Source organism: Chiloscyllium plagiosum, unplaced genomic scaffold (assembly GCF_037043375.1).
Source record: "Chiloscyllium plagiosum isolate Xiang-an unplaced genomic scaffold, Cpla_swu_hap1 HiC_scaffold_45, whole genome shotgun sequence".
In the NCBI taxonomy this organism is placed as follows: domain Eukaryota; kingdom Metazoa; phylum Chordata; class Chondrichthyes; order Orectolobiformes; family Hemiscylliidae; genus Chiloscyllium; species Chiloscyllium plagiosum.
The window spans coordinates 6,800,821-6,827,509 of record NW_028270183.1 but is presented as its reverse complement, the minus strand read 5'-3'; the positions used below and the strand labels follow the sequence as shown (position 1 = coordinate 6,827,509).

The 26,689-nt window shown below is 47.4% G+C and overlaps 1 protein-coding gene across 2 annotated transcripts in view; it reads left to right on the top strand.

Annotated features, from left to right (window-relative positions):
- Positions 1-17,639, top strand: part of LOC122552265 (noelin-2) — a 472,756-nt gene extending 455,117 nt beyond the window's left edge. For both annotated transcript variants that reach the window (XM_043694956.2, XM_043694955.2), the window contains exons 4-6: positions 7,039-7,258; positions 10,240-10,346; positions 16,830-17,639. In XM_043694956.2, coding sequence (XP_043550891.2) covers positions 7,039-7,258; positions 10,240-10,346; positions 16,830-17,507 — 1,005 coding nt within the window. In that variant the 3' untranslated portion in view covers positions 17,508-17,639. The remainder of the gene's footprint in view (positions 1-7,038; positions 7,259-10,239; positions 10,347-16,829) is intronic.
- The last annotated feature ends 9,050 nt before the right edge of the window (positions 17,640-26,689 follow it).

Sequence of the window (26,689 nt, the reverse complement as noted above, 5' to 3'; positions counted from 1 at the left end):
ATGTTTTGTCTGTTCGTCCCTTATTTATACCAGCTTGGTCTGTGTTGCCGTTTTGCAGCTCATGATAAAGCCCAGGACCCTGAAAGGTGTTGAACTTCACTCCCTACCTTGTAGGTCGGCAATCCTTCCTCACAGCAAATTCAAAAACCAGCTTCTTAACCCACCTCAGATCACACAATATTCTTCTTTCCTCTTCCTTTCTTTCAAGGGCCGTGGGCATCAATCCAGCATTGGTCGCCCATCCCTAATTGCCCTGGAGCTGAGCGATTGGGAGACTTTAACTGATGGCCTGTCTGGAGGAAAGTCTTAATTGGACCTTTAACCAAATCAAATATTTACAATTCAGAGCAAAGGGAATTCATTTTGTTTATAACGAGGAGTGCTGTTTAAAATGAGGGATAACCTGGATATAGAAAATGAGTATATACAGAGACCTCACAGAGTGCCTTTCAGAGCAGGTACTTGCTTGTGATTAATTGAATTGAATTGATGAACACACATATGAGTTAATAGATACATTTTCCCATTAATTCTGAGAATTAACTCCTTCATAAGTGGTAAATTATCAGGCAGTTCAGGGAAGTTTGTGGGAGAGAGTTCCACCTGTTTATAACCCATTATGAGATGGAATGTCTCCCGGTTTCTCTCCTTTTGATTCTGTCATACAGTCCCCATGAGCCCGTCTAGATCCTTTCAACACCTTAAATGCTCCAATTGAATAACCAACTTTTAACACATGGAAGTGCAAGAGGTAGAATGGAAAAATTCTTTTTCAGCTCCAGTTAAATCTTCACTGCTAATTTATATAACTGATCTTCACATTTTAATTCTTGGAGATCTGTTGTACGTGTACCTTGCCTTTAAGACAAACACCTGATGAAGGAGCAGAGCTCTGAAAGGTAGTGCTTCCAAATAAACCTGTTGGACCATAACCTGGTGTTTTGTGATTTTTTTTTAAACTGTGTACACCCCAGTCCAACACCGGCATCTCCAAATCATGCCTTTAACAGAGCTCACCTTTAAGAGCACCATGTGCTGTGTGTATACAGTATTGTGACTCTGTCTGTCTGTTGACCTGCTGTGGGTTTGCAAGCTGCACATATACAAATGAAAATTGAAAGAACTGCTGTAAGTCAGAAACAAAAATAGAGAGTGTTGGAAAAGCCCAACAAGTCGGGCAACATCTGTGGAGAGAAAGCAGAGTTAACATTTCGGTTCAAGTTCTGAGGAAGGGTCACTTGACCCGAAACATTAACTCTGATTTCTCTCTCCATGGGCCTGCTGAGCTTTTCCAACAATTTCTTTTTGTTTCCCAGAGAAATGAGTTGGTTTGCGGAAATGTCTGCTTCACAATTTATTATGTGTTTTACTGTTTTAAATAAACTAACCCACAGGGTTAAACAATTTCCGACATGATTGGACCAACAGCGGCTGATGTTTCTGGCGAGACTACCCCATGCTCTTTCTAAAGTCTGTTGCCCAGAACAATGCATATTTAATCAGAGATTTACATAGCTGTTGCAAAACCACTTCCCCCATTTAATCTAGCTTTCTGGGTATGAAGACTAATTTTCCATTAACCATTGCAATTCATTTCTGCTCCTGACAGCTACCTTTGAGTGAAATGTGCAAATGCACTTTATCAATACTTTCCAACACCTCCCTATTCATAGCTTGTCACCACTTCGTTTTTCTCAGACTTAAGTCTATCAAAGTTAGACAGCCCCACACTTACCTATGATGAGGTCTATCTGCCACAGTCGTGTGATCTTGAAATATCTTTTTATCATTGATGCGTCCATTCATATCCCTGACATCACCAATCATTGTGTAATTGATGAGCTTGGCTCTGCGGATTTCTATTGTGTTATCACTATCATTAATAAATGTCATCAATAATTATATGTCTGTGTCCCAGCATAGATCCTTATGAGACTCAGAAAATCACAGAGACATACAACATGGATACAGACCCTTTGATCCAACCAGTTTGTGCCGAACATAATCCCAAACTAAACTAGTCCCATCTGCCTGCTCCTGGCCCACATCCCTCCAATCTTTTCCTATTCATGTCCTTATCCAAATATCTTTTAAATGTTGTAACTGTACCCGCATCCACCACTTCCTCAGCAAGTTAATTCCACACAGGGACCACCCTCTGTGTAAAATATTTGCCACCATATCTTTTTAAAGTTTTTCTCCTGTCATCTTAAAAATGTGCCCTCTCGTCTTGAAATCCCACATAGCCCTCTCATCAGCTGCTTCCAGGTCAAATACTCACTCACTACTAATCTCCTAACCAAGATCGTTGTCAATTCTCCCCCTTCCGATTCTATTTTACTTTAGCCCTCTCCCCCTCTCCCCCTCTCCCTACCTCTCCCTCACCTAAATCAATCTGATTATTCTTATCAGGCTTTATACATAAATTATTCAATTGGAAAATGTGGATGATTCATTGGTGTTAGTTAATAAATGTTAAAAACAAAATGGGTAATCTGTTGATGGGGAAAAAGAACTTTCAGTTTTGTGTAAGAGCATTTCTAGATATAGACAAAACTGAAGAAAACAAATATCATTTGTCTTCAATTCCGAGGGATATAGATTTAGCAAGTGATCCCTAAAATGGAATGCTATTGGAGGTGAACATCATCAGCTACAAATGCCCCTCTAAATGATACATCACCCTGACTTGGAAATACATCACTGTTCCTTCATCACCGCTGGGTCACAATTCTATCACTGCCTTGCACACAACATTATGGGAATGCAATTTTTAAAATTTATTTATTCATTAGGGTGTCGCTGACTAGACCAGCATTTATTGCCCATCCCTAATTGTCCAGAGGGCAGTTAAGAGTCAACCGCAAAGCTATAGGTCTGGAGTCACACGTAGGTCATACCAGATCAGGATGGCAGTGTCCTTCCCTAAAGGATATTTGTGAACCAGATGGGTTTTCCAACAATTGACAGTGGACTCTTAACTCAAGATTTTTTCTTGAAAAAAATGAATTCAAACTCTACCATGATGGGATTTGAATCCAGGTCCCCAGAACATTAACGTGGTCTCTGGGTGAAGAGTGCAGCTATAACACCACTAGCCCATCACGTTTCCTTTGATGCACCCAGCATCACCCAGGGATGGACAACAAACGTTACTTTGTCTTTGTATCTCAAGCATCTTTTTTATTTAAAATTGGTAATGGAATTGCTGACGTCTGGAACTAAAGGATTCAGATGGGAGATGGCAAGTGGAGAATTATAGGGCTTCCTCACGTTTGCAGCAAAATACGCAGTTTTTAAAAAAAAAAATCAGCTTTGTAGGTGCTCATAAATCATCTGTTGCTTTTCCCAGCCCCTGCACTGTGAGAAGCAGCTGTAGATTAATGTAAGACTTTGAGGCACGTTGTTTATTAACACATTCTTCCCAGCTTCCTTGTCTTTTTCAGCTAATGCATTCTGTTTGTTAAAATGAAAAAAGCCATCTGATTAAAATTTGTAAACAATATTTAGTGTCATTCAGGGGTCTAGGGGGATGTAGGTGTATTTTAAGACAAGGATTTTGAATTTCATAAGCAAAACAAGTGTCAAGGAGATTGATGTTACATTCGCTGATTCATAAATTAGATGCCAAACCAAGCAAAACGTTTCAATTTAGCTATGGATAAACTGTCAGATTAAATTACTGGACACAAATTACATCTACTTTCTTTAAAGATGCATGTGCAGGTATAATGATATCCTGTTCCCACATGGCTGTTTGCATTGTTACTGAGGAAAGGCATGGTTTCAGCTGAATTCCTTTCAGTATCTCTCTCTGCAAAGCGCCACCTGTAACAGGCAGTTAACAAGGCAGGATTTGAGGACACTTTTGTGTTCATTCATTGATGGGATCAACCCCATTCATAATTGTCTTTGCACTGACTAGCTTCCTCAGCTAGCTCCACATTCTAGCTGAGAGTCAATCACATCGCCGTGGGTCTGAAGTCATAGGGAGGTGACAGCCATAGTGGTAATATCGCAGGACTGTTAATCCAGAGACCCAGACGCTGTTCTGGGGAAGAGTGAGGACTGCAGATGCTGGAAACCAGAGTTTAGATTAGAGTGGTACTGGAAAAGCACAGCAGGCCAAGCAGCATCCGAGGAGCAGGGAAATCGACGTTTCGGGCAAAAGCCCTTCATCAGGATGTTCTGGGGACCCAGGTTCAAATCCTGCTATGGCAGAAGGTGGAATTTGAATTCAGTCAAAATCAGAATTAGGGACCTAATGATGACCACAAATCCATTTCTGATTGTGGGGGAGGAAAACCCATCTGGTTCACTAATGTCCTTTAGGGAAGGAAACTGCCATCTTTACCCAGTCTGGCCTACACGTGACTTCAAATCCACAGCAACATGGTTGACTCTTAACCACCTTCTGGGATGAGCAATGAAGACTGGCTCAGCCAGCAACACCCTCATGAATTAAAAAAAGGTAATGATAACAAATTTCCCTTACTAAACAAATGTCACCATTTCTAATGTCAAGTCTTGAATTTAGGATTTATTAACTAAAGTTAAATTCCAGAAACTGCCATGGGCTGGATTTGAACCCATAACCTCCAACCACTAGGCTAGTCCTGTAGTGTACTGGTTAACAGACAATACCAGTATCCCATCATGTCTGTGCTAGCCTGTCTACGAGATGCATTAGCTTATGTGGTCATTGGGGAGGAAGATTCTGGGCATCAGTTTCCTCAAGGCAAATGTTATGAGTCTTGGAGGCATCACTGAATTCCCTACATCATTCCCCCCCCCCCGGCAACAACAATTTATAGTGCACGTTCTGTATATTAACATGACCTGGCAATCGAGGACCAGAACAATTATCAAATTAAATTCAACCCTGGGCGACTTAAGGCCACATTCAGCTGACCAAAGGCTTAGCCAAGGCAGCAGGTCTTAGAAGATTCTGAGAGAAAGAAGGCAAGGGAGAGATGGAGAGATGGAGGTCCAGAGCTTGGAGTCCAGGCACCTGAGGTACGGCCAATAATGATGAAGGGACTGTGACCAGGGGTATAGAGGTTGGTAGGTATCTCGGAGGATTTTGGGTTGGAGGGGTTTCAGAGATAAGGACCTCATTGGTCCCTGGGGCTTGTACCCAGACTGCCATGCTGCCTACGAGGTTATCACTTAATGAGATCTAAGCCCCTTTGCTCAAGAGTAGTCCTCTGCAGTTTCCCCGAGCTGTGTGTCCTACAACCTCTCAAACCAGTTCTGCTCTTCAGTTACAGAGTGGGTGATCAGATATCATCACACTGTTGGTTCTATGCAACTTCAGCATCTGAATTGACCAGGAATTGCTGACCCCTCACTGACCCCCTCCAGCTCATCACCCAGGGTAAAGGGATAGGAAGGCAAGTGAGAGGGACCAGGATTGCAAATGAGGCAATGAGAGGGCAGTGAGTGGGGGTGGGGGAAGGGGAGAGAATAAGTGAGAGGAGGGAGCAAGGGAGGTAGTGAGTGAAATGAGGCAATGAGGAAGGTGAGGATAGTGAGTTAAATGGGGCAATGAGTGAAATGAGGGAGGGAGTGTGGTAGGTGAGGATAGTGAGTGAAATAAGGGAGTGAAATGAGGCTGGGCAATGAGTGAAATGAGAGAGTGAGGGAGGTGAGGATAGTGAGTGAAATAAGGCAGCAAGGGAGGCAGTGAGTGAAATGAGGGAGGGAGGTGAGGATAGTGAGTGAAGTGAGACAGCAAGGGAGGTAGGGATAGTGAGTGACTTCCTTTTCCAGTGTGGTGACCAGAGCTACGATGATTTATCCTCCATATCAGCTTCCTCACACCTTTATCATCTCACCAAATCACCATAACTCTGTATACTTGTCTCCATCAGGCATATACCCATCTTACCCTCAAATATACTTGTGTCATCTGTCTGACAGGGCTACACAGGGGAAACATAGGAAGGTTATTCCCGATGACCGCGGAGTTCAGAACCAGGGTCACACTCTAAAGATACATGGTCGGCCATTTGGAACTGAGCGGAGGAGAAATGTCTTCACCGAGAGAGAAGGGGGGGGCGGGGTTCTGTAGAACTCTCTGCCACAGAAAGCAGTTGAAACCAAAGCATTGAATATTTGCAAGAAGGAGATAGATATAGTTCCTGGGGTGAAAGCGATCACAGGGAGAAAGTGGGACCAGGGCACTGAGTTGGATGGCCAGCCATGACCATATTAATGGTGGTGAAAATGTGTTGCTGGAAAAGCGCAGCAGGTCAGGCAGCATCCAGGGAACAGGAGAATCGACGTTTCGGGCATAAGATGATAAAGGTGTGAGGAAGCTCATAGGGAGGCCAGCATTTATTGTCCACCCCTAATTGCCCAGTTAAGAGTCAGTCACATTACTGTGGGTCTGGAGTCACGTGTAGGCTAAATCATGCTTATGCCTGAAACATCGATTCTCCTGTTCCCTGGATGCTGCCTGACCTGCGGCGCTTTTCCAGCAACACATTTTCAGCTCTGATCTCCAGCATCTGCAGTCCTCACTTTCTCCTCATATTAATGGTGGAGCAGGCTCAAAGGGCTGGATTATTTTTTAACTCATTCACAGGTTGGCTGGGGAGGCCAGCATTTATTGTCCACCCCTAATTGCCCAGTTAAGAGTCAGTCACATTACTGTGGGTCTGGAGTCACGTGTAGGCTAAATCAGGTAAGGACAGCAGCTCCCTTCCCTACAGGACATTAACATTTCATGGCCTATTCCTGCTCCTATTGTCTATGTTTCCATCTAACTAGAGCTGCTTATCCCGGTACAATATCCTGTTAACTCTGTGTGATGTCTGGTTACCTCGTATGGTAATGCCTTAGCAATCTGCTTGAACCTGGTCATGGCCTCAGTGGTAATTGATGTCTGGATCTCAGTGTTTCTAAATGAAACTGATTTGAGTGAGCAACGATTGAAGTAACAGAGCGATAGGGAAGGGTGAGCTATTACTCTGATGGATTAGGTATTTATTGTGAAAAGACTCTGATTCAGCAAACTGCCTTGACATTTGACAGGAACTCAAGGAGAAGATGAATGAATTGTTGCCACTGATACCGGTCCTCGATCAATACAAGTCGGACGCCAGACTGATTCTAAAGTTAAAGGAAGAAGTTCGGAACTTGTCAGTGGTCCTGCTGGGAATCCAGGAAGAAATGGGCGCCTATGACTATGAGGAACTCCAGCACCGGGTTATGCTTCTTGAGCAGAGGCTCCACGCCTGTATGCAGAAACTAGGTAAAGGCTTCTGACATCCTCCCTTTCTGGGACACTTTCATTACTCCGTGATTGTGACTGCTGCAGTGATGAGCTAACACAGGCACAAGGGCCCAGTGCTTATTCTCAGGATGATGGCAGCTCAGCACTGGTTTACCTCTTGCCCCTTCCCACATTGAAAATTATCAGTCATCTGGATAACCATGTACCCCACTCCCTGCACTCCCCTTACCATCACTTACCCCTCCCCTCAGACCATTCCCCCCCCCTGCTTATATACCATTGAACCTCCACTGACCATCACCCCCACACCTCCCTGCACCACTCAATCCTCATCTACAACATTCCCCCCTCCCCTTATATCACTCTCCCACCTCCCTACGCCATTCCCCCTCTCCCTTTACATCACTCCCCCACCTTCCTACACCATCCCCTCACGCCATCCCCCCCTTACATCACTCCCCCATCTCCCTACACCATCCCCGCTCCTCTTACATCACTCCCCATCTCCCTACACCATCCCCTCTCCCCTTACATCACTCCCCACCTCCCTACGCCATCCCCCCTCCCTTTACATCACTCCCCACCTCCCTACGCCATCCCCCTCCCTTTACATCACACCCCCATCTCCCTACACCATCCCCTCTCCCCTTACATCACTCCCCACCTCCCTACGCCATCCCCCCTCCCTTTACATCATTCCCCACCTCCCTACGCCATCCCCCTCCCTTTACATCACACCCCCATCTCCCTACACCATCCCCTCTCCCCTTACATCACTCCCCACCTCCCTACGCCATCCCCTCCCTTTACATCACTCCCCCATCTCCCTACACCATCCCCTCTCCCCTTACATCACTCCCCACCTCCCTACACCATCCCCCCCTCCCTTTACATCACTCCCCCATCTCCCTACACCATCCCCTCTCCCCTTACATCACTCCCCACCTCCCTACGCCATCTCTCCTCCCTTTACATCACTCCCCACCTCCCTACGCCATCCCCCCTCCTTACATCACTCCCCCACATCCCTACACCATTCCCCCTCCCCTTAGATCACTCCCCCATCTCCCTACGCCACCCCCCTCCCCTTACATCACACCCCCATCTCCCTACACCATCCCCTCTCCCCTTACATCACTCCCCACCTCCCTACGCCATCCCCCCTCCCTTTACATCACTCCCCACCTCCCTACGCCATCCCCCTCCCTTTACATCACACCCCCATCTCCCTACACCATCCCCTCTCCCCTTACATCACTCCCCACCTCCCTACGCCATCCCCTCCCTTTACATCACTCCCCCATCTCCCTACACCATCCCCTCTCCCCTTACATCACTCCCCACCTCCCTACGCCATCCCCCCTCCTTACATCACTCCCCCACATCCCTACACCATCCCCCCTCCCCTTAGATCACTCCCCCATCTCCCTACGCCATCCCCCTCCCCTTACATCACTCCCCCACCTCCCTACGCCATCCCCCCTCCCTTTACATCACTCCCCACCTCCCTACGCCATCCCCCCTCCCTTTACATCACTCCCCACCTCCCTACACCATCCCCCCTCTCCCTTTACATCACTCCCCCATCTCCCTACACCATCCCCTCTCCCCTTACATCACTCCCCACCTCCCTACGCCATTCCCCCTCCCTTTACATCACTCCCCACCTCCCTACGCCATCCCCCCTCCTTACATCACTCCCCCACATCCCTACACCATCCCCCCTCCCCTTAGATCACTCCCCCATCTCCCTACGCCATCCCCCTCCCCTTACATCACTCCCCCACCTCCCTACGCCATCCCCCCTCCCTTTACATCACTCCCCACCTCCCTACGCCATCCCCCCTCCCTTTACATCACTCCCCACCTCCCTACACCATCCCCCCTCTCCCTTTACATCACTCCCCCATCTCCCTACACCATCCCCTCTCCCCTTACATCACTCCCCACCTCCCTACGCCATTCCCCCTCCCTTTACATCACTCCCCACCTCCCTACGCCATCCCCCCTCCTTACATCACTCCCCCACATCCCTACACCATCCCCCCTCCCCTTAGATCACTCCCCCATCTCCCTACGCCATCCCCCTCCCCTTACATCACTCCCCCACCTCCCTACGCCATCCCCCCTCCCTTTACATCACTCCCCACCTCCCTACGCCATCTCCCTCCCTTTACATCACTCCCCCATCTCCCTACACCATCCCCTCTCCCCTTACATCACTCCCCACCTCCCTACGCCATCCCCCTCCCTTTACATCACTCCCCCATCTCCCTACACCATCTCCTCTCCCTTTACATCACTCTCCACCTCCCTACACCATCCCCCCTCCCTTTACATCACTCCCCCATCTCCCTACACCATCCCCTCTCCCCTTACATCACTCCCCACCTCCCTACGCCATTCCCCCTCCCTTTACATCACTCCCCACCTCCCTACGCCATCCCCCCTCCTTACATCACTCCCCCACATCCCTACACCATCCCCCCTCCCCTTACATCACTCCCCCATCTCCCTACACCATCCCCCTCCCCTTACATCACTCCCCACACCATCCCCCCTCCCCTTACATCACTCCCCCATCTCCCTACACCATCCCCCCTCCCTTTACATCACTCCCCCATCTCCCTACACCATCCCCTCTCCCCTTACATCACTCCACCTCCCTACACCATCCCCCCTCCCCTTACACCATCACCCCTGCCCTGACCATCATTCCCCCCTCCCCTTGCACCATCCCCCGTCCCCTTGTACCATTCCCCCCTCCCCTTTCACCGTTCCCCCTGCCCTGACCATCAGTGCTGAGTTGGATGTGTGCTCAGTGTGCCTTCCCTGAACACCGACATTTATGCCAAGCCCTTCTTAATTGAAACGCGTTGCTGGCCTTTGACCTGTTCTCCAGCCCAATCTGTTGAACGTTCCCAAAAAGATTTGAATGTTTGAATAACTTGTGATCTGATCTAGCCCGAAGTAAACTTATCTGTTGTGGCATCCTGCAGGCTGTGGGAAGCTGACGGGGATCAGTAACCCATTCACCGTCCGGGCCTCTGGCTCCCGCTTTGGAGCATGGATGACTGACACTCTGGCTTCGAGCACAGAGAATCGGGTAGGTGGACCAGACCCAGACTGGAAACATCAGAAATGATCAGAAGGATGTTGCGGTACAGAAAAGTTGGTTTGACCTTGTGGCTTCGACCAGATCATTACACACGTGCCCAGCAGAGGGAGACGGGTCACGGAGTTTACTTGTTTATTTAGTGAACTCTGGATGGAACGTAGTTGTGGGAAAGATGGACGACTGAAGGGATGATTTGGAGAAGAATTTGGAGTGCTGTGGTTTGAAAATGTGATTCCTCTACCAAGTGGTTGAACTATTATTCACTTAGAATCTTCAAGACCCACTCCTCAATTATTTCCATTTAAAAGTTTTCCATGATTATGATTCTGCAATTAGACAGCATGTGTTAAATAACCCCAATTCTTCTAAGATTGGCAACTGATTTGAGGGACTTGCAGTGCGGGTGCTGGAAGGTTACTCTAGTAATACACAGGGCCCTGGTTCTTTGTACATATGACACCCATTTCAACTCAGCAAAATAGGACAGCCATTCATTGCCTTGGGAAATGAACCAATCAGAGTCAATCTGCTTCATTTAAATTTAAGCAAAGCTTGGCATTTAATTGTCAGTCATCGTGCAACAAGTGCATTCCACAAAGCAATGCCTCTACCATTCAGAGCCCACTTGCCAACAAATCAACACCCTCCTCTCACACAGCGTGGTTGCTGTTTTCCCTTTACATTGCTATTCTTGGAAATTGTCCTGACAAAGAGCTTTGGCAAATTGTGTTGCCTTTCAGAATTATTCAAGTTCTGCATGACTTAGAAGTTTTATATATCAGAGCTCCTGCCTCAGCGAATCCTGCCTAGTTTAGCTTTTGGTGCACAGATAAATTTAGGTTGATTACGGATATTAGTCTGTGAAATGACACAATTAATGCAGAAACCATGCACAGAACAGCCAGAGAGTATAACTGTTTCTGGGTCCCTCCCTACCAATGTGCCGACCTGCTTGGACACACATCTAGTGATTTGAGAAAATTATGTAGAATTGAAAGGAGAGAAAGAACCAATTTTGTTCCCTTTGACCTTCCTCACCTGTAGAACTGATCTCCCACTGTAGGAACATCCTCACCTGTAGAACTGCTCTCTGACTGTAGGAACATCCGCCCCTGTAGAACTGATTTCCCACTGTAGGAACATCCTCACCTGTAGAACTGATCTCCCACTGTAGGAACATCCTCACCTGTACAACTGCTCTCTGACTGTAGGAACAGCCTCATCTATAGAATTGATCTCCCGCTGTAGGAACATCCTCATCTGTAGAACTGATCTCCCACTGTAGGAACATCCGCACCTGTAGAACTGATCTCCCACTGCAGGAACATCCTCACCTGTAGAACTGATCTCCCACTGTAGGACATCCCCCCCCTGTAGAACTGCTCTCTGACTGTAGGAACATCCCCACCTGTAGAACTGCTCTCTGACTGTTGGAACATCCTCACCTGTAGAACTGATCTCCCACTGTAGGAACATCCTCACCTGTAGAACTGTTCTCCCACTGTAGGAACATCCTCACCTGTAGAACTGATCTCCCACTGTAGGAACATCCTCACCTGTACAACTGCTCTCTGACTGTAGGAACAGCCTCATCTATAGAATTGATCTCCCGCTGTAGGAACATCCTCATCTGTAGAACTGATCTCCCACTGTAGGAACATCCGCACCTGTAGAACTGATCTCCCACTGTAGGAACATCCTCACCTGTAGAACTGATCTCCCACTGTAGGACATCCACCCCTGTAGAACTGCTCTCTGACTGTAGGAACATCCCCACCTGTAGAACTGCTCTCTGACTGTAGGAACATCCTCACCTGTAGAACTGATCTCCCACTGTAGGACATCCCCACCTGTAGAACTGCTCTCTGACTGTAGGAACATCCTCACCTGTAGAACTGATCTCCCACTGTAGGACATCCCCACCTGTAGAACTGCTCTCTGACTGTAGGAACATCCCCACCTGTAGAACTGCTCTCTGACTGTAGGAACATCCCCACCTGTAGAACTGCTCTCTGACTGTTGGAACATCCTCACCTGTAGAACTGATCTCCCACTGTAGGAACATCCGCACCTGTAGAACTGATCTCCCACTGTAGGAACATCTTCACCTGTAGAACTGATCTCCCACTGTAGGAACATCTTCACTTGTAGAACTGCTCTCTGACTGTTGGAACATCCTCACCTGTAGAACTGCTCTCTGACTGTAGGAACATCCTCACCTGTAGAACTGCTCTCTGACTGTAGGAACATCCCCACCTGTAGAACTGCTCTCTGACTGTTGGAACATCCCCACCTGTAGAACTGCTCTCTGACTGTTGGAACATCCCCACCTGTAGAACTGCTCTCTGACTGTAGGAACATCCTCACCTGTAGAACTGGTGTTCCACTGTAGGAACATCCTCACCTGTACAACTGCTCTCTGACTGTCAGAACAGCCTCATCTATAGAATTGATCTCCCACTGTAGGAACATCCTCACCTGTAGAACTGCTCTCTGACTGTTGGAACATCCTCACCTGTAGAACTACTCTCTGACTGTTTGAACATCCTCACCTGTAGAACGGCTCTCTGACTGTTGGAACATCCTCACCTGTAGAACTGCTCTCTGACTGTTAGAACATCCTCATCTGTAGAACTGATCTCCCACTGTAGGAACATCCGCACCTGTAGAACTGATCTCCCACTGTAGGAACATCCTCACCTGTAGAACTGATCTCTGACTGTAGGAACATCCTCACCTGTAGAACTGATCTCCCACTGTAGGAACATCCTCACCTGTAGAACTGCTCTCTGACTGTTGGAACATCTTCACCTGTAGAACTGCTCTCTGACTGTTGGAACATCCTCACCTGTAGAACTGCTCTCTGACTGTTGGAACATCCTCACCTGTAGAACTGATCTCCCACTGTAGGAACATCCTCACCTGTAGAACTGGTGTCCCACTGTATGATCTTCCTCAGTCTGTGGGAGATCATTCCAAGTCATTCCCCACCTGTCGTGTGGTCAGTCACAAAGCAGTCCCCCTGATATGTGAATACCTTCAACTAAGAGTAACAGATGTCACAGTTACATATATTTCCATCAGTCAAAGCTATTTTGCTCTGATGATCACTAATGAAATATTAATCTTCTAATGTTAGGGATGTCACTCATGTTGAGCAACTGGCTGTATTTATTATTGTGTCTTTTGCAACAGCTTCCCTGGTAATGACCCATTTAGCATTCATGGTGAGCTCGAGGTAATTAATTGGTATGTTACTGATGACACTGCAATGGTTTATGTTCTGACGGTGGGATTAATAGGTTGTTCTTAAATAATCTACATCAGTAATTATAAGTGAATGATGCCACTGTTGCTAAATTGTTGACTAATCTAACTGTGCCCAGTTGATATTAATTAATATCACAATGTTTCAGCATTTAGGAGTCGCAATAAATTGAACCTTTACAGAGTAATGCTTAGCTGGTGAGTGACACTCCCTGACGAGCCACAAAGGAATAATATTCCTGCTCTAAATTAGAGTTTTCACATTCCCAGGAAGCTCAGCTCATGGAGATGTTCCTGTCAGATTATGGAATCACTTCCAAAGGCATCCGTTGTCTATGTAACTCCCTGCACAGTTGTGTGCCAGGAGTAAATGGACCCCTTGTATTATTTTGGCAGAAGGAGAGTTGCGCTCCTCAAGACGACAATATAGTTTGGGAAATCAAGCGGCCCCAAGAACAGTACAAATATGGGGTTAGGCACAGGATAAAGGTCTCCTTGTTCTACCCCATTGCAAGTGTGGAGCTCTCTCTGCTTTTTATCCAGTCCAAACGGCAAAAACAATCTGCCATTGTGGTGTCCCATTCCACACAGCTGTCTAACCCCGATTTTTCCATTCCTTATGAGCAATTCTTTGTTGCGTGCAGACAAATAAATTTATGAGTGCTGTCTGGAAGATAAAAGTGTAAGAAATAGGAGCAGGAGTTGGCCATTTGGCCCATCAAAATTGCCCCACCCTTTTGTAAGATACGTTGCAGGTGTCAACTGCTTTTCATGCCAGCTCCTCATATCAGCTCCTCAGTGTTTCAAACTTACAGCCCTCTCCTTTTTTAAATACTTCCAGGGATCTAACCTCGATGACTCTCTGCAGTAAAGAGGTGTAGACATTTACTACGGTTTGGGGAAGAAATTCCTTCACACCTCTGTTTTATATGAGTTCCCCCTTTATTCTGTAACTATGTTCCCGAGTTGGAGCTTCTCTTCAGTAGATAGAAATTTCTTCTCAGCATCCAGCCTGTCAAGCCCCCTCAGAAAGTAAAATCTGGTGAGATGCTGGCTCAGGATTAATAAAAATGTGCAGTAAAACAGGGGTAATGAACTGGAGCCATCCATCGAATCCAGAAAATATGTTGTGAGTTCCACTGTTGGAATATTGTGTGCAATTCTGGTCTCCTTCCTATCGGAAAGATGTTGTGAAACTTGAAAGGGTTCAGAAAAGATTTACAAGGATGTTGCCAGGGTTGGAGGATTTGAGCTACAGGGAGAGGCTGAACAGGCTGGGGCTGTTTTCCCTGGAGTGTCAGAGGCTGAGGGGTGACCTTATAGAGGTTTATAAAATTATGAGGGGCATGGATAGGATAGACACACAAGGTGGGGTCGGGGAGTCCAGAACTAGAGGGCATAGGTTTAGGGTGAGAGGGGAAAGATATAAAAGAGACCTAAGAGGCAACTTTTTCACACAGAGGGCGGTACGTGTATGGAATGAGCTGCCAGAGGATGTGGTGGAGGCTGGTACAATTGCAACATTTAAGAGGAATTTGGATGGGTATATAAATAGGAAGGGTTTGGAGGGATATGGGCCGGGTGCTGGCAGGTGGGACTAGATTGGGTTGGGATATCTGGTTGGCGTGGACAGGTTGGACCGAAGGGTCTATTTCCATGCTGTACATCTCTATGACTCTATCATCCCACCACAGTAGTTGGTGATATTTGAATTGAAAGTCAGCCTAATAATGGTGACTGCGAAATCATTGCCTTTTACGAAAGGAAATCTGCAGTCTTTACCCAGTCTGGCTTACTCCAGACACACAGCAATGTGCTGGACTGCTGTCCCCTTAGCTGTCCTCTTGCACGGCTGAGTGTGACTCTCAGTTCCACCGCTGTGGATCCAGGCAGCAGTGATTATGGATTGGTGGGAGATACTGGACAAGCCAGCAATGCTCGCGTCCCAATAATGGATAGCACAATTCATGCTGGCATTTTCACGTGTAAACAAAATGGAGGCAAGACAACAGGAAGTGAACATCAGACAGTCATTAATACGGTCATCCAGGAATTCTGGAGAAAGTCCTTTTGGTGACAATGGTCAATGTACACCGGGTGGGGGGGGGGGCCGGGAATTAGCACAACAGGAAGCCCAACAAATCCATGAGTGGGGAAAGAAACGGGAAGATACGCTGAGGCTGAGATGAAGAGGATGGGGGGAGGTGGGTGCGGAGTGTGAAGACGGGGTTGGGACAAATAGATTAGAAGATCTGCCCTCACCTGCCATCCTCCTGGTGCCCATGCATTGGTTGGGAGTGTTCATTGTCTGATGAAACTTGAGGAAGCAATGACCTGAAATGCTGAGATGACAGCTTTACCAGAGGGGCTAGGAGTCTTACAAGACACAGTATCGATCAAGCCAGACTCCAATTTGTAAAGGTGCGCAGAGCACAATGGCTCTGTTGGAACCCAAAAACAAAAAGGTTAGCAAACACATTTGGACTGCCAGCCACTCAGACCTAAAACCAACAACATGTCGAGCTGATTAGTCAGACTAGTGTATGGTTAAGCATTAAAATCAGCTTGGGGAATTCATTAATGCTCACTGTTCAACATTGCACTGATGTCACAGTGGAACAGAATGCCTTTGAATCTCAGCGGATTTGGCCTTATAGCACTCACCAACTCCTTTCTTTCTCTTTGTAACTTTGAACAATTATCAAATCGCTAATTAGTTTCTGTGAAAAACACCAGCCGTGATCTGATTGATGGATTGACTGACTCAACAGAATCCCATCCTTACCTGGTCTGGCCTACATGTGACTCCAGACCCACAGCAATGTGGTTGACTCTTAACTGCCCTCTAGGGTAATTAGGGATGGGCATTAAATGTTGCCCGAGCCAGTGATGCCCACATCCTGTCCAGGAATAATAAGAACTGAAAATGTGTTGCTGGAAAAGCGCAGGTCAGGCAGCATCCAAGGAGCAAGAGAATTGACGTTTCGGGCATGAGCCCTTCTTCATTCCTGAAGAAAGACTCATGCCCGAAACGTCGATTCTCCTGCTCCTTGGATGCTGCCTGACCTGCTGCGCTTTTCCAGCAACACATTTTCAGCTCTGATCTTCAGCATCTGCAGTCCTCACTTTCTCCCAGGAATAATAAGAAGGCTGTTACCTCCTGCTAATGTTGCTGTGTTCACACTGTTCTATTTGTCTTTTTAGTTGTGGTACATGGATGGATACCTGAATGGTCGGACCGTGCGCGAGTTCCGCTCCTTCAACGACTTTGTCAAGGGAGAGAAGTTTGTGATCTACCGCCTGCCCCACCCTTGGGCAGGCACGGGCCACGTGGTCTTCAACGGCTCACTGTACTACAACAAGTACCAGAGCAACATCGTCATCAAGTACCACTTCCGGTCGCGCAGCGTCCTGGTGCAGCGGAGCCTGGACGGAGCCGGCTACAACAACACCTACCCTTACTCCTGGGGCGGCTTCTCCGACATTGACCTGATGGTGGACGAGAGCGGCCTGTGGGCCGTCTACACCACCAACCAGAATGCGGGCAACATCGTCATCAGCCGGCTGGACTCCCAGACGCTGGAGATCCTCCAGAGCTGGGACACGGGCTACCCCAAGCGGAGCGCTGGGGAGTCGTTTGTGATCTGCGGCACGCTCTACGTCACAAACTCCCATCTCGCTGGCGCCAAGATTTATTTTGCCTATTACACTAATACGTCAAGCTACGAGTACACTGATATTCCATTTCACAACCAGTACTCACACATATCCATGCTGGACTACAACCCTAGAGACCGGGTTCTTTATACGTGGAATAACGGTCACCAGGTCCTCTACAATGTCACCCTTTTCCACGTTGTAAAGACATCAGGCGAGCTGTAATGTCGTGATTGGACACTCCTTTTTACATTTAAGCATACCGATACTTATAAAAGAGGAAACAACAGACTGTTCAGTGTGAGTGCGCATGGTTTCTTTTTGTGTTACCGAACAATAAAGTTTAACTTTGAAATGGACAAATGAGTTGGTGTCTCATGGATGCTCTCAGTTAAAGGGACAGCCAGTTGCAAGTGTGATTGATATAAACACAGAGAATGCTGGGGAAACTCAGCACGTCTGCGCAGAGAGCAGCAGAGTTAACGTTTTGAGCCCAGTGTGTAGGACAGGGCAAAACAGAAAGTACATTGGAAAAATCACCATTGTTAGGTGGCACTGAAGCTTCAGTCTCATATTGTTGATTGAGCTCAATATTATTTAAATCAGAAAAGACTGCAGAACACTACAGTATAGAAGGACTTGGTGGCCCTTAGATATTGAGCCATACAACCCAGAAACAGATCCTTCAGTCCATGCCAAACAGTTTTCTTAAACTGAACTAGTCGCATTTGCCTGTGTTTGGCCCATATTAAACCTTCCCTATTCATGTACCTGCCCAAATGTTTTGAAGTGTTGTAATTGTACCAGCACTTCCACGTCCTCGGGCAGTTCGATCTGTACACACACTACCAATGTACATAAAGCTAGCCCATTCAGTGGACAGCAGGGAAGGTAAATGGAATGTGGGCCTTTATTTCAAAGGGAATTGAGCAGGCATTTATATGGAACGTGTGAGTAAAGGCAAGGCCCCTGTGGATACCGAAAATAGAAATTGCTGGAGAAACTCCGGCAGCATCTGTGGAGAGAGAAACTGAGTTAACGTTTCAAGTCCGGTATGACTCTTTAGACTCCTCACAGGGAATATCTGTTCATCCAAACAGTCATATAATCTCAAATGCATAGAAAGGAAATTATGCTAGAGGACCTTTCTCTTATGTTGCCTTGTACATTGGTTTCAACATTTTCATAGTGACTTTGTTGACCCGATGGAGGTTTTTAAAATTTGACAGTTAGAAAAGGGCTCTTCATTTGCGAGGGAATCTGAAATTCTGGTAATCATTGTAAGATGGTCAGTAATGAATCCAGCAGGGAATCCGAGAGATCTGCTATAGGAAGGATGCTGTGAAGCTTGAAAGGGTTCAGAAAAGATGTACAAGGATATTGCCAGGGTTCAAGGGTTGTGCGACAGGAAGAGGCTGACTAGGCTGGGGTTTTTTTTCCCTGGAGCGTTGGAGACTGAGGGGTGACCTCATAGAGGTTTATAAAATCATGACGGGCATGGGTAGGGTAAATAGTCAAGGTATTTTCCCTGGGGTGGGGGATTCCAAAACTAGAGGATACAGGTTTAAGGTGACAGGACAAAGATTGAAAAGAGAGCTAAGGGGCAGCTTTTTCACGCAGACAGTGGAGTATGTGTGGAATGAGCTGTCAGAGGAAGTGGTGGAGGCTGGTACAATTACAGCATTTAAAAGGCATCTGGATGGGTATAGGAATAGGAAGGGATTAGAGGGATATGGGATAAATGCTGGCAAATAGAACGAGATTAGTTTAGGTTATCTGGTCAGCATGGACGAGTTGGACTGAAGGGTCTGTTTCTGTGCTGTACATCTCTATGACTCTATAACTCTATATCTATCTCCCCAGGAAGTGGGGAGAATGTGGAGCTCTCTGGAGCAGGCAGTGATGAAGGCAAACAACATGAATGGGTTAAAGGGGAAAAACATGAGAACAGAAGAATATACTAACAGACTGAGATGAAGCAGACGGCATGGGGGGGATTCAAACAGAGTATTAACGCTGGTATGGAACGGGGGCGGGGGGGGGGGGGGGGGGGGAGGTCAGGCTGTTCCCGTACTGAAAACATCAAACGCTGGAGATTACAGCAGGTCAGGCAGCATCCATGGAGAGAGAGCAAGCTGACGTTTCAAGTCTAGATGACTCTGCTGAAGAGTCTCTCTCTCTCTCTCTCTCTGCAGATGCTGGCTGACCTGCTATGATTTGCAGCAATTTTCATTTTCAGTCCAGATTCCAGTATCTGCAGTAATTTGCTCCGACCTGGCCTGTTCCTGCTGTCATTTTTCACACCGAAACCCGCCCCCCCCTCCCCCCCCCCCAGGGAGTTTATCATACATCGAGATGTCACCATGATGTACAGCCTGATTCTACACTCAGAGCAATGCATCCTGACTCTTTCGCATCTTATGTGAAATAGGTCACTGCGAATTACATTAAAGTCTCTCCTTACTATAATTTCTCTTGAAGTCGATGAATTCCTCCACATTGTCTGATTGTGGCAGCCCGAGCTCAGTTATTTTAAACAGAATCACTCAGGGGAGAATCCAGAAATGCCAATCAATTTGAACAATATCTCCCTTAATAACATTTGAGAATATGACAGCTCTGCAGGGCCTGTTTCCTATTTAACTTTGGAGATGCAGCTGAAACACCAGAAATAACATTTAACGCGCTCATAATCAATGATGCACAGCATTGAATTGGTCAATCCTCCCAAGTATCCATTGCTTCATTTTTCACATTAATGAGCCCAAATGTATAAAGCAATTTCATTTTGAGATGCCTCTCTGAACGACTTCAGAGTCGCTGTCAAATAAGGTCAGACCATAATATACAACAGTGCGTTTATCTTATTGGAGTGTGGTTGAACCCACTCAAATCCTGATGGAAGCCAAGTAAAGGAACTGGATTTAAAATCTAAAGTCCAGGCTGACAGGAGCCGAAAGAGAACCACAGAACACACCAGATGGCCTCCTTCTTTAGAGACCGCAATTTCCCTTCCCACGAGGTTAAAGATGACCTCCAACGCATCTCATCCACATCCCGCACCTCCGCCCTCAGACCCAACCCCTCCAACCGTAACAAGGACAGAACGCCCCTGGTGCTCACCTTCCACCCTACCAACCTTCGCATTAACCACATCATCTGATGACCTTTCCGCCACCTCCAAAAAGACCCCACCACCAGGGATATATTTCCCTCCCCTCCCCTTACCGCCTTCTGCAAAGACCGTTCCCTCCGTGACTACCTGGTCAGGTCCACGCCCCCCCCCCTACAACCCACCCTCCCGTCCTGGCACCTTCCCCTGCCACCGCAGGAATTGCAAAACCTGCGCCCACACCTCCTCCCTCACCTCCATCCAAGGTCCTAAAGGAGCCTTCCACATCCATCAAAGTTTTATTTGCACATCCACCAATATCATTTATTGTATCCGTTGCTCCCGATGCGGTCTCCTCTACATTGGGGAGACTGGACGCCTCCTAGCAGAGCGCTTTAGGGAACATCTCTGGGACACCCGCACCAATCAACCACACCGCCCTGTGGCCCAACATTTCAACTCCCCCTCCCACTCTGCCGAGGACATGCAGGTCCTGGGCCTCCTTCACCGCCACTCCCTCGTCACCAGATGCCTGGAGGAAGAACGCCTCATCTTCCGCCTCGCAACACTTCAACCCCAGGGCATCAATGTGGACTTCAACAGCTTCCTCATTTCCCCTTCCCCCACCTCACCCCATGTCCAACCTTCCAGCTCTGCACCATCCCCATGACCTGTCCTACCTGCCTATCTTCCTTTCCACCTATCCACTCCACCCTCCTCTCTGACCTATCATCTCCATTCCCACCCCCATTCACCTATTGTACTCTATGCTACTTTCTCCCCACCACCACCCCCATCTCATTTATCTCTCCACCCTGCAGGCACCCTGCCTCTATTCCTGATGAAGTGCTTTTGCCTGAAACGTCGATTTTCCTGCTCCTTGGATGCTGCCTGAACTGCTGCGCTCTTCCAGCACCACTCTGATCTAAACTCTGGTTTCCAGCATCTGCAGTCATTGTTTTTACCTGACTGGAGCCAAAAGCCTTGCTCCTTCAGATTGTGGTCCACCAGGGTCTATCTGGGCCTGATAACTGCAGGAGTGAAGCTCAGTTTTCCAAGCAGAATATGAGGCAAAATACCCCTCCGCTGCACGCCTGAAAGGGATCATAGAATCCGCATAGTGTGGAAGCAGGCCATTCAGCCCACACCAACCCTCTGAAGAGTATCCCATCCCTACCCCTGCATTTTCATTGACTAACTCCCCCAGGCCTGCACTTCATGGGAAATTTAGCACGACCAATCCACCGTAACCTGCCCATCTTCGGACTGTGGGAGGAAACCAGAGCACCGAGAGGAAACTCACACAGACACGAGGAGAATGTACAAACTCTACACAGACAGTCACCTGAGGTGAGGAATCGCACCTGGGTCCCTGGCACTGTAAGGCAGCAGTGCTAACCACTGAGCCACCGTGCCGCCCCAGACTCATTGCTCTGCCAAAGCGAACCTAACCTGGACTCGTGGCCAAAGGCACGCCACAACCAGAAATCAGATTGGTCACGATAAAGTTCGGGCAAACCGCAGCCGAGAGCCGAATTGGCAGCAGCTTGTCACTTCTGGATGACAAGCGAGCAGTAAAATAGAGGTGACAACGCACGTGTGCAGTGTGACCCTCAGTCAGTTTGGGCGAATTTCCAAATCAACCCGTTATGACGCACCTCCCTCCCTCCCTCAGCGAGATTTGGAACATTCATGAAAAATCTCAGAGTAGTTGTGATTACAAAGCTCTTGCCAAATCCGAGGTGCTGACAATCCAATGACATCCAATAAAAATTTTACACTTTGAGCTTGGACTATGCTAAGCTTTGATAAACCGGAATTTACAAGTTTAATCTTGGCAGATGCTACTGAAGTTCAATTTGCTCAACTTGTTTAATTCCTTTTTGCAAATTTGAAGTCTCAAACAGGTTTGCTCAGAGCTAATTGGATTGACTTGAACTAATGAGCTGGAAGAACACGGTCTGTGGATTTGAATCTCGGGTTCAAATGTAAAGAAAAGGACATTGGAACTTCTTTATTGTCTATTAGAGTCACTGAGTCATACAGTACAGAAACGTACCCTTCGGTCCAACCAGTCCACACTGACCATAATCCCAAACTAAACTACTTCCTGCCTGCCTGCTCCATATCCCTCCAAACCTTTCCTATTTGTGTATCCATCTAAATGTCTTTTAAATATCCCCGCATCCATCACTTTCTGGGGAAGGTCATTCCACACACGAACCACTCTCTGGGTAAAACAAGTTGCCCCACATGTCCTTTTTAAATCCTTCTCCTCTCACCTTAAAAATATGCTCCCTACTTTTGACTTCCTCATCCTAGGGAAAAGACTCTCTCATTCACCTTATCTATGATTTGTTAAACCTCGGGGAAGTCACCCCTCAACCTCCTCAGCTGCAGTGAAATAAGTCCCAGTATTTCTTTCTCCCACCCTTCTCTTTGCGTTATTACTATGTCATTGTTGCAAGAGTGAAATGTGGTGGCTGCTGAAAATCTGAAAGGACCAGAAAAATGCTGCAAATACTCAGTGTCTGCGTAAGAGAGAAACTTTTCAGGTTGGTCACGACTTAATTTCCCCTTGGCTATTGCAGACACTGCAGTGTCTCTTGCTGTCTGGATCTCCAACACTGTTCACACATGCAAGTTTTTTTAGTCAGCTACCTGACAGAGCAAATAAGCCTCTTGAAAGGAGCTCATGGTGAATGCCCCACTGCAGGAGAACAGTTGGCACATTGCTGGAAAGGTAAAAGAACCAATCACTGCAGATGCGAGTTCAAATCCCACCAGGGAATTAAATGTAATTAATTATTGGCTGAAAAGCTGGTCTCTGTAATGGTGGCCATGAAACTAAAATGATGAAACTCCATTTGGGTCACCAGTGTCCATGAGTGAATACCATCTACTGTTCTTGCCCAGCTACTGTGACTTCAGATTCACAGCAAAGTGGTTGCCTTTTAAGTCTTCAAGTGGTCACATTACAATGTCTCCGGGGTCAGAGTCCAGAGGCACGGGCTAATCTCAGGCTGTAGGGATTCAAATCCCATCATTGCAGCTGGTGGAGGTTAAATTCAATTAACAAGGTCGGGAATTGAAAGCTGGCCTCAGTGTCATTGAACGTTCTTAAAATCCCGTCTGGTTCACCGATGTCCTTTGGGTAGGGGGGAGGGTGAAGTCTGCCGTCCTTACCTGCTCTGGCCTACACGTGACTCCAGACCCACAGCAATTTGGCTCATTCTAAACTGCCCTCTGAAATGATGTCACAAGCTGCTCAAAGTACAACTCGGGTTGGGCAACAAATGCTAGTGACACCTATCTGTGAATGATTGGAGCAATGAATTGTCAGTGAGTAACAGGAGGTGAGGTGCTATTGAGAAACTGACCCCAAAAAGAAACTTGATAAACTTGCACAGTGCAAGCTCCTTCTTTGCTGCCCTATGTTCACTCATGCTGTGTTGACTTGTTGTTCTGATATGGACTGTGGTGGCTCCTTGTGACTCTGGTAACAACCACTCTTACAACTGACTGGTCCAGTCAACCTTGTGTGGTGCTCCAGCATCTGTTAGTGAAGGCGATCCACCACTCTTGACCAACGTGTGACTTCTGACTTAGAATCACAGAATCCCCAGAGTGTGGAAACAGGCCCTTCGGCCCAACAAGTCCACACTGACCCTCTGAAGAGTAACCCACCAGACCCATTCCCCTACCCTATTACTCTACATTTACCCCTCTCTAATGCAGCTAACCTACACATCCCTGAACACTACGGGCAATTTAGCATGGCTAATTCACCCTAACCTGCACATCTTTGGACTGTGGGAGGAAACCGGAGCACCCGGAGGGAACCATTGAGGCCATGCCACCCTTCACAATTGGTGAGCCAGATTGAAACAACTTGTATATAAGAACACGTCAGTTACAAGTGCGGCTGATCTGATTATATCCTTGACTCCACATCCCACTTACCTCCTGGTAGCTTCCCCCAGCCCTAAGAATCTATCCACATCAGCTTTAACTCTGCTTCCAGTACCTCCAGAGTCCCAAAGACTGATGACTACCTGAGAGAAAACACTCTCCTCATCTTTGTCTTTAATACAGAGAGTTACATATAATGACTCAGCCATTCCAGCCAGAACAGGAATGATTAAATGTTAATCTCCCATCAACCAGGCGTGCAAATTGCACTGCTATTGAGTCATCAAGTTATACAGCACAGGGGTCTTCAGGGTTCTTCAGCCCATTGTGTGCAAAAACAGCCCTATTCTAATCCCCTTTTCCAGCACTAGGCCAATTGCCTTAGTCTTGAGCTTACTCACATCATTTGCTTTATGATCCCATTCCCCACCTGTAGCATTTTATTAAGACACCTCCCTGCCGTGGCTTGTAAAAGCCCCTCGAAATGATTAATGACACACCTCTGGAGCAGTTGGAACCATGAACCTGGCACTCTCGGTCCAGAGGTATGGACACTACCACTGCACCACAAGCGTCGTGATGGTCTTCAGAATAGACTCTGCAGACAGTTGGCTGTCACCATCTCTTTCAGTCAATGGAAGTTTGTGACCCACCAGGTGCAACTCATTGATGACACAATGGTGTCAATAGCCCAACCTGATTGGATAGAGACGGCAGCTTCTAGGAAAGGCCCAGAAGGGGTAAGCGTGAACCATATGAAGGGGAGTAATAGTGAGTCTCATGAAAGGTACTTATGAACCCTGTGAGGGGATCATTCTGAGCACTGTGAAGGGGGTAATAGTAATCATTGTGAAGAGGGCAATAGTGAGCACTGTGAAGGGGTAATCATGAGCACTATGAGGAAGGTAATTGTGAGCATCATGAAGGGGATAATAGTGAGCTCTGTGAAGGGGATAGTAGTGAGCACTGTGAAGGGGATAGTAGTGAGCACTGTGAAAGGGTAATTGTGAGCACTGAGGAGGGCAATTATGAGCCCCATGAAGGGGTAATTGTGAACATTGTGTAGTGGATTGTAGTGAGCTCTGTGAAAGGGGTAAAAGTGAGCCCTGTAAAGGGGAAAATAGTGAGCACTGTGAAAGGGGTAAAAGTGAGCCCTGTAAAGGGGATAATAGTGAGCCATGTGAAAGGTGTAAAAGTGAGCCCTGTAAAGGGGTAAAAGTGAGCCCTGTAAAGGGGATAATAGTGAGCCCTGTAAAGGGGTAAAAGTGAGCCCTGTAAAGGGGATAATAGTTAGCCCTGTGAAAGGGGTAAAAGTGAGCCCTGTAAAGGGGGTAACAGTGAGCCCTGTGAAGGGGGTAAAAGTGAGTCCTGTAAAGGGGGTATTAGTGAGCCCTGTGAATGGGGTAACAGTGAGCCCTGTGAATGGGGTAACAGTGAGCCCTGTGAATGGGGTAACAGTGAGCCCTTGAAGGGGGTAATAGGGAGCCCTGTGAAGGGGTAACAGTGAGCCCTGTGAAGGGGGTAATAGGGAGCCCTGTGATTGGGGTATTAGTGAGCCCTGTGAAAGGGGTTAATAGTGAGCCCTGTGAATGGGGTAACAGTGAGCCCTGTGAATGGGGTAACAGTGAGCCCTGAGAAGGGGTTAATAGGGAGCCCTGTGAAGGGGTAACAGTGAGCCCTGTGAAGGGGGTAATAGGGAGCCCTGTGAAGGGGGTAATAGGGAGCCCTGTGAATGGGGTAATAGTGACCCCTGTGAAAGGGTAACAGTGAGCCCTGTGAAGGGGGTAATAGGGAGCCCTGTGAATGGGGTAATAGTGAGCCCTGTGAATGGGGTATTAGTGAGCCCTGTGAATGGGGTATTAGTGAGCCCTGTGAATGGGGATAATAGTGAGCCCTGTGAATGGAGGTAATAGGGAGCCCTGTGAAGGGGGTAATAGGGAGCCCTGTGAAGGGGGTAACAGTGAGCCCTGCGAAGGGGGTAATAGGGAGCCCTGTGAAGGGGGTATTAGTGAGCATTGTGAAGGGGGTAACAGTGAGCCCTGAGAAGGGGGTAACAGTGAGCCTGTGAAGGGGATAATAGGGAGCCCTGTGAATGGGGTATTAGTGAGCCCTGTGAATGGGGTATTAATGAGCCCTGTGAAGGGGGTATTAGTGAGCCCTGTGAATGGGGATAATAGTGAGCCCTGTGAATGGGGATAATAGTGAGCCCTGTGAAGGGGGATAATAGTGAGCCCTGTGAAGGGGGTAACAGTGAGCCCTGTGAAGGGGGTAACAGTGAGGCTTGTGAAGGGGGTAACAGTGAGCCCTGTGAAGGGGATAATAGGGAGCCCTGTGAAGGGGGTATTAGTGAGCCCTGTGAAGGGGGTATTAGTGAGCCCTGTGA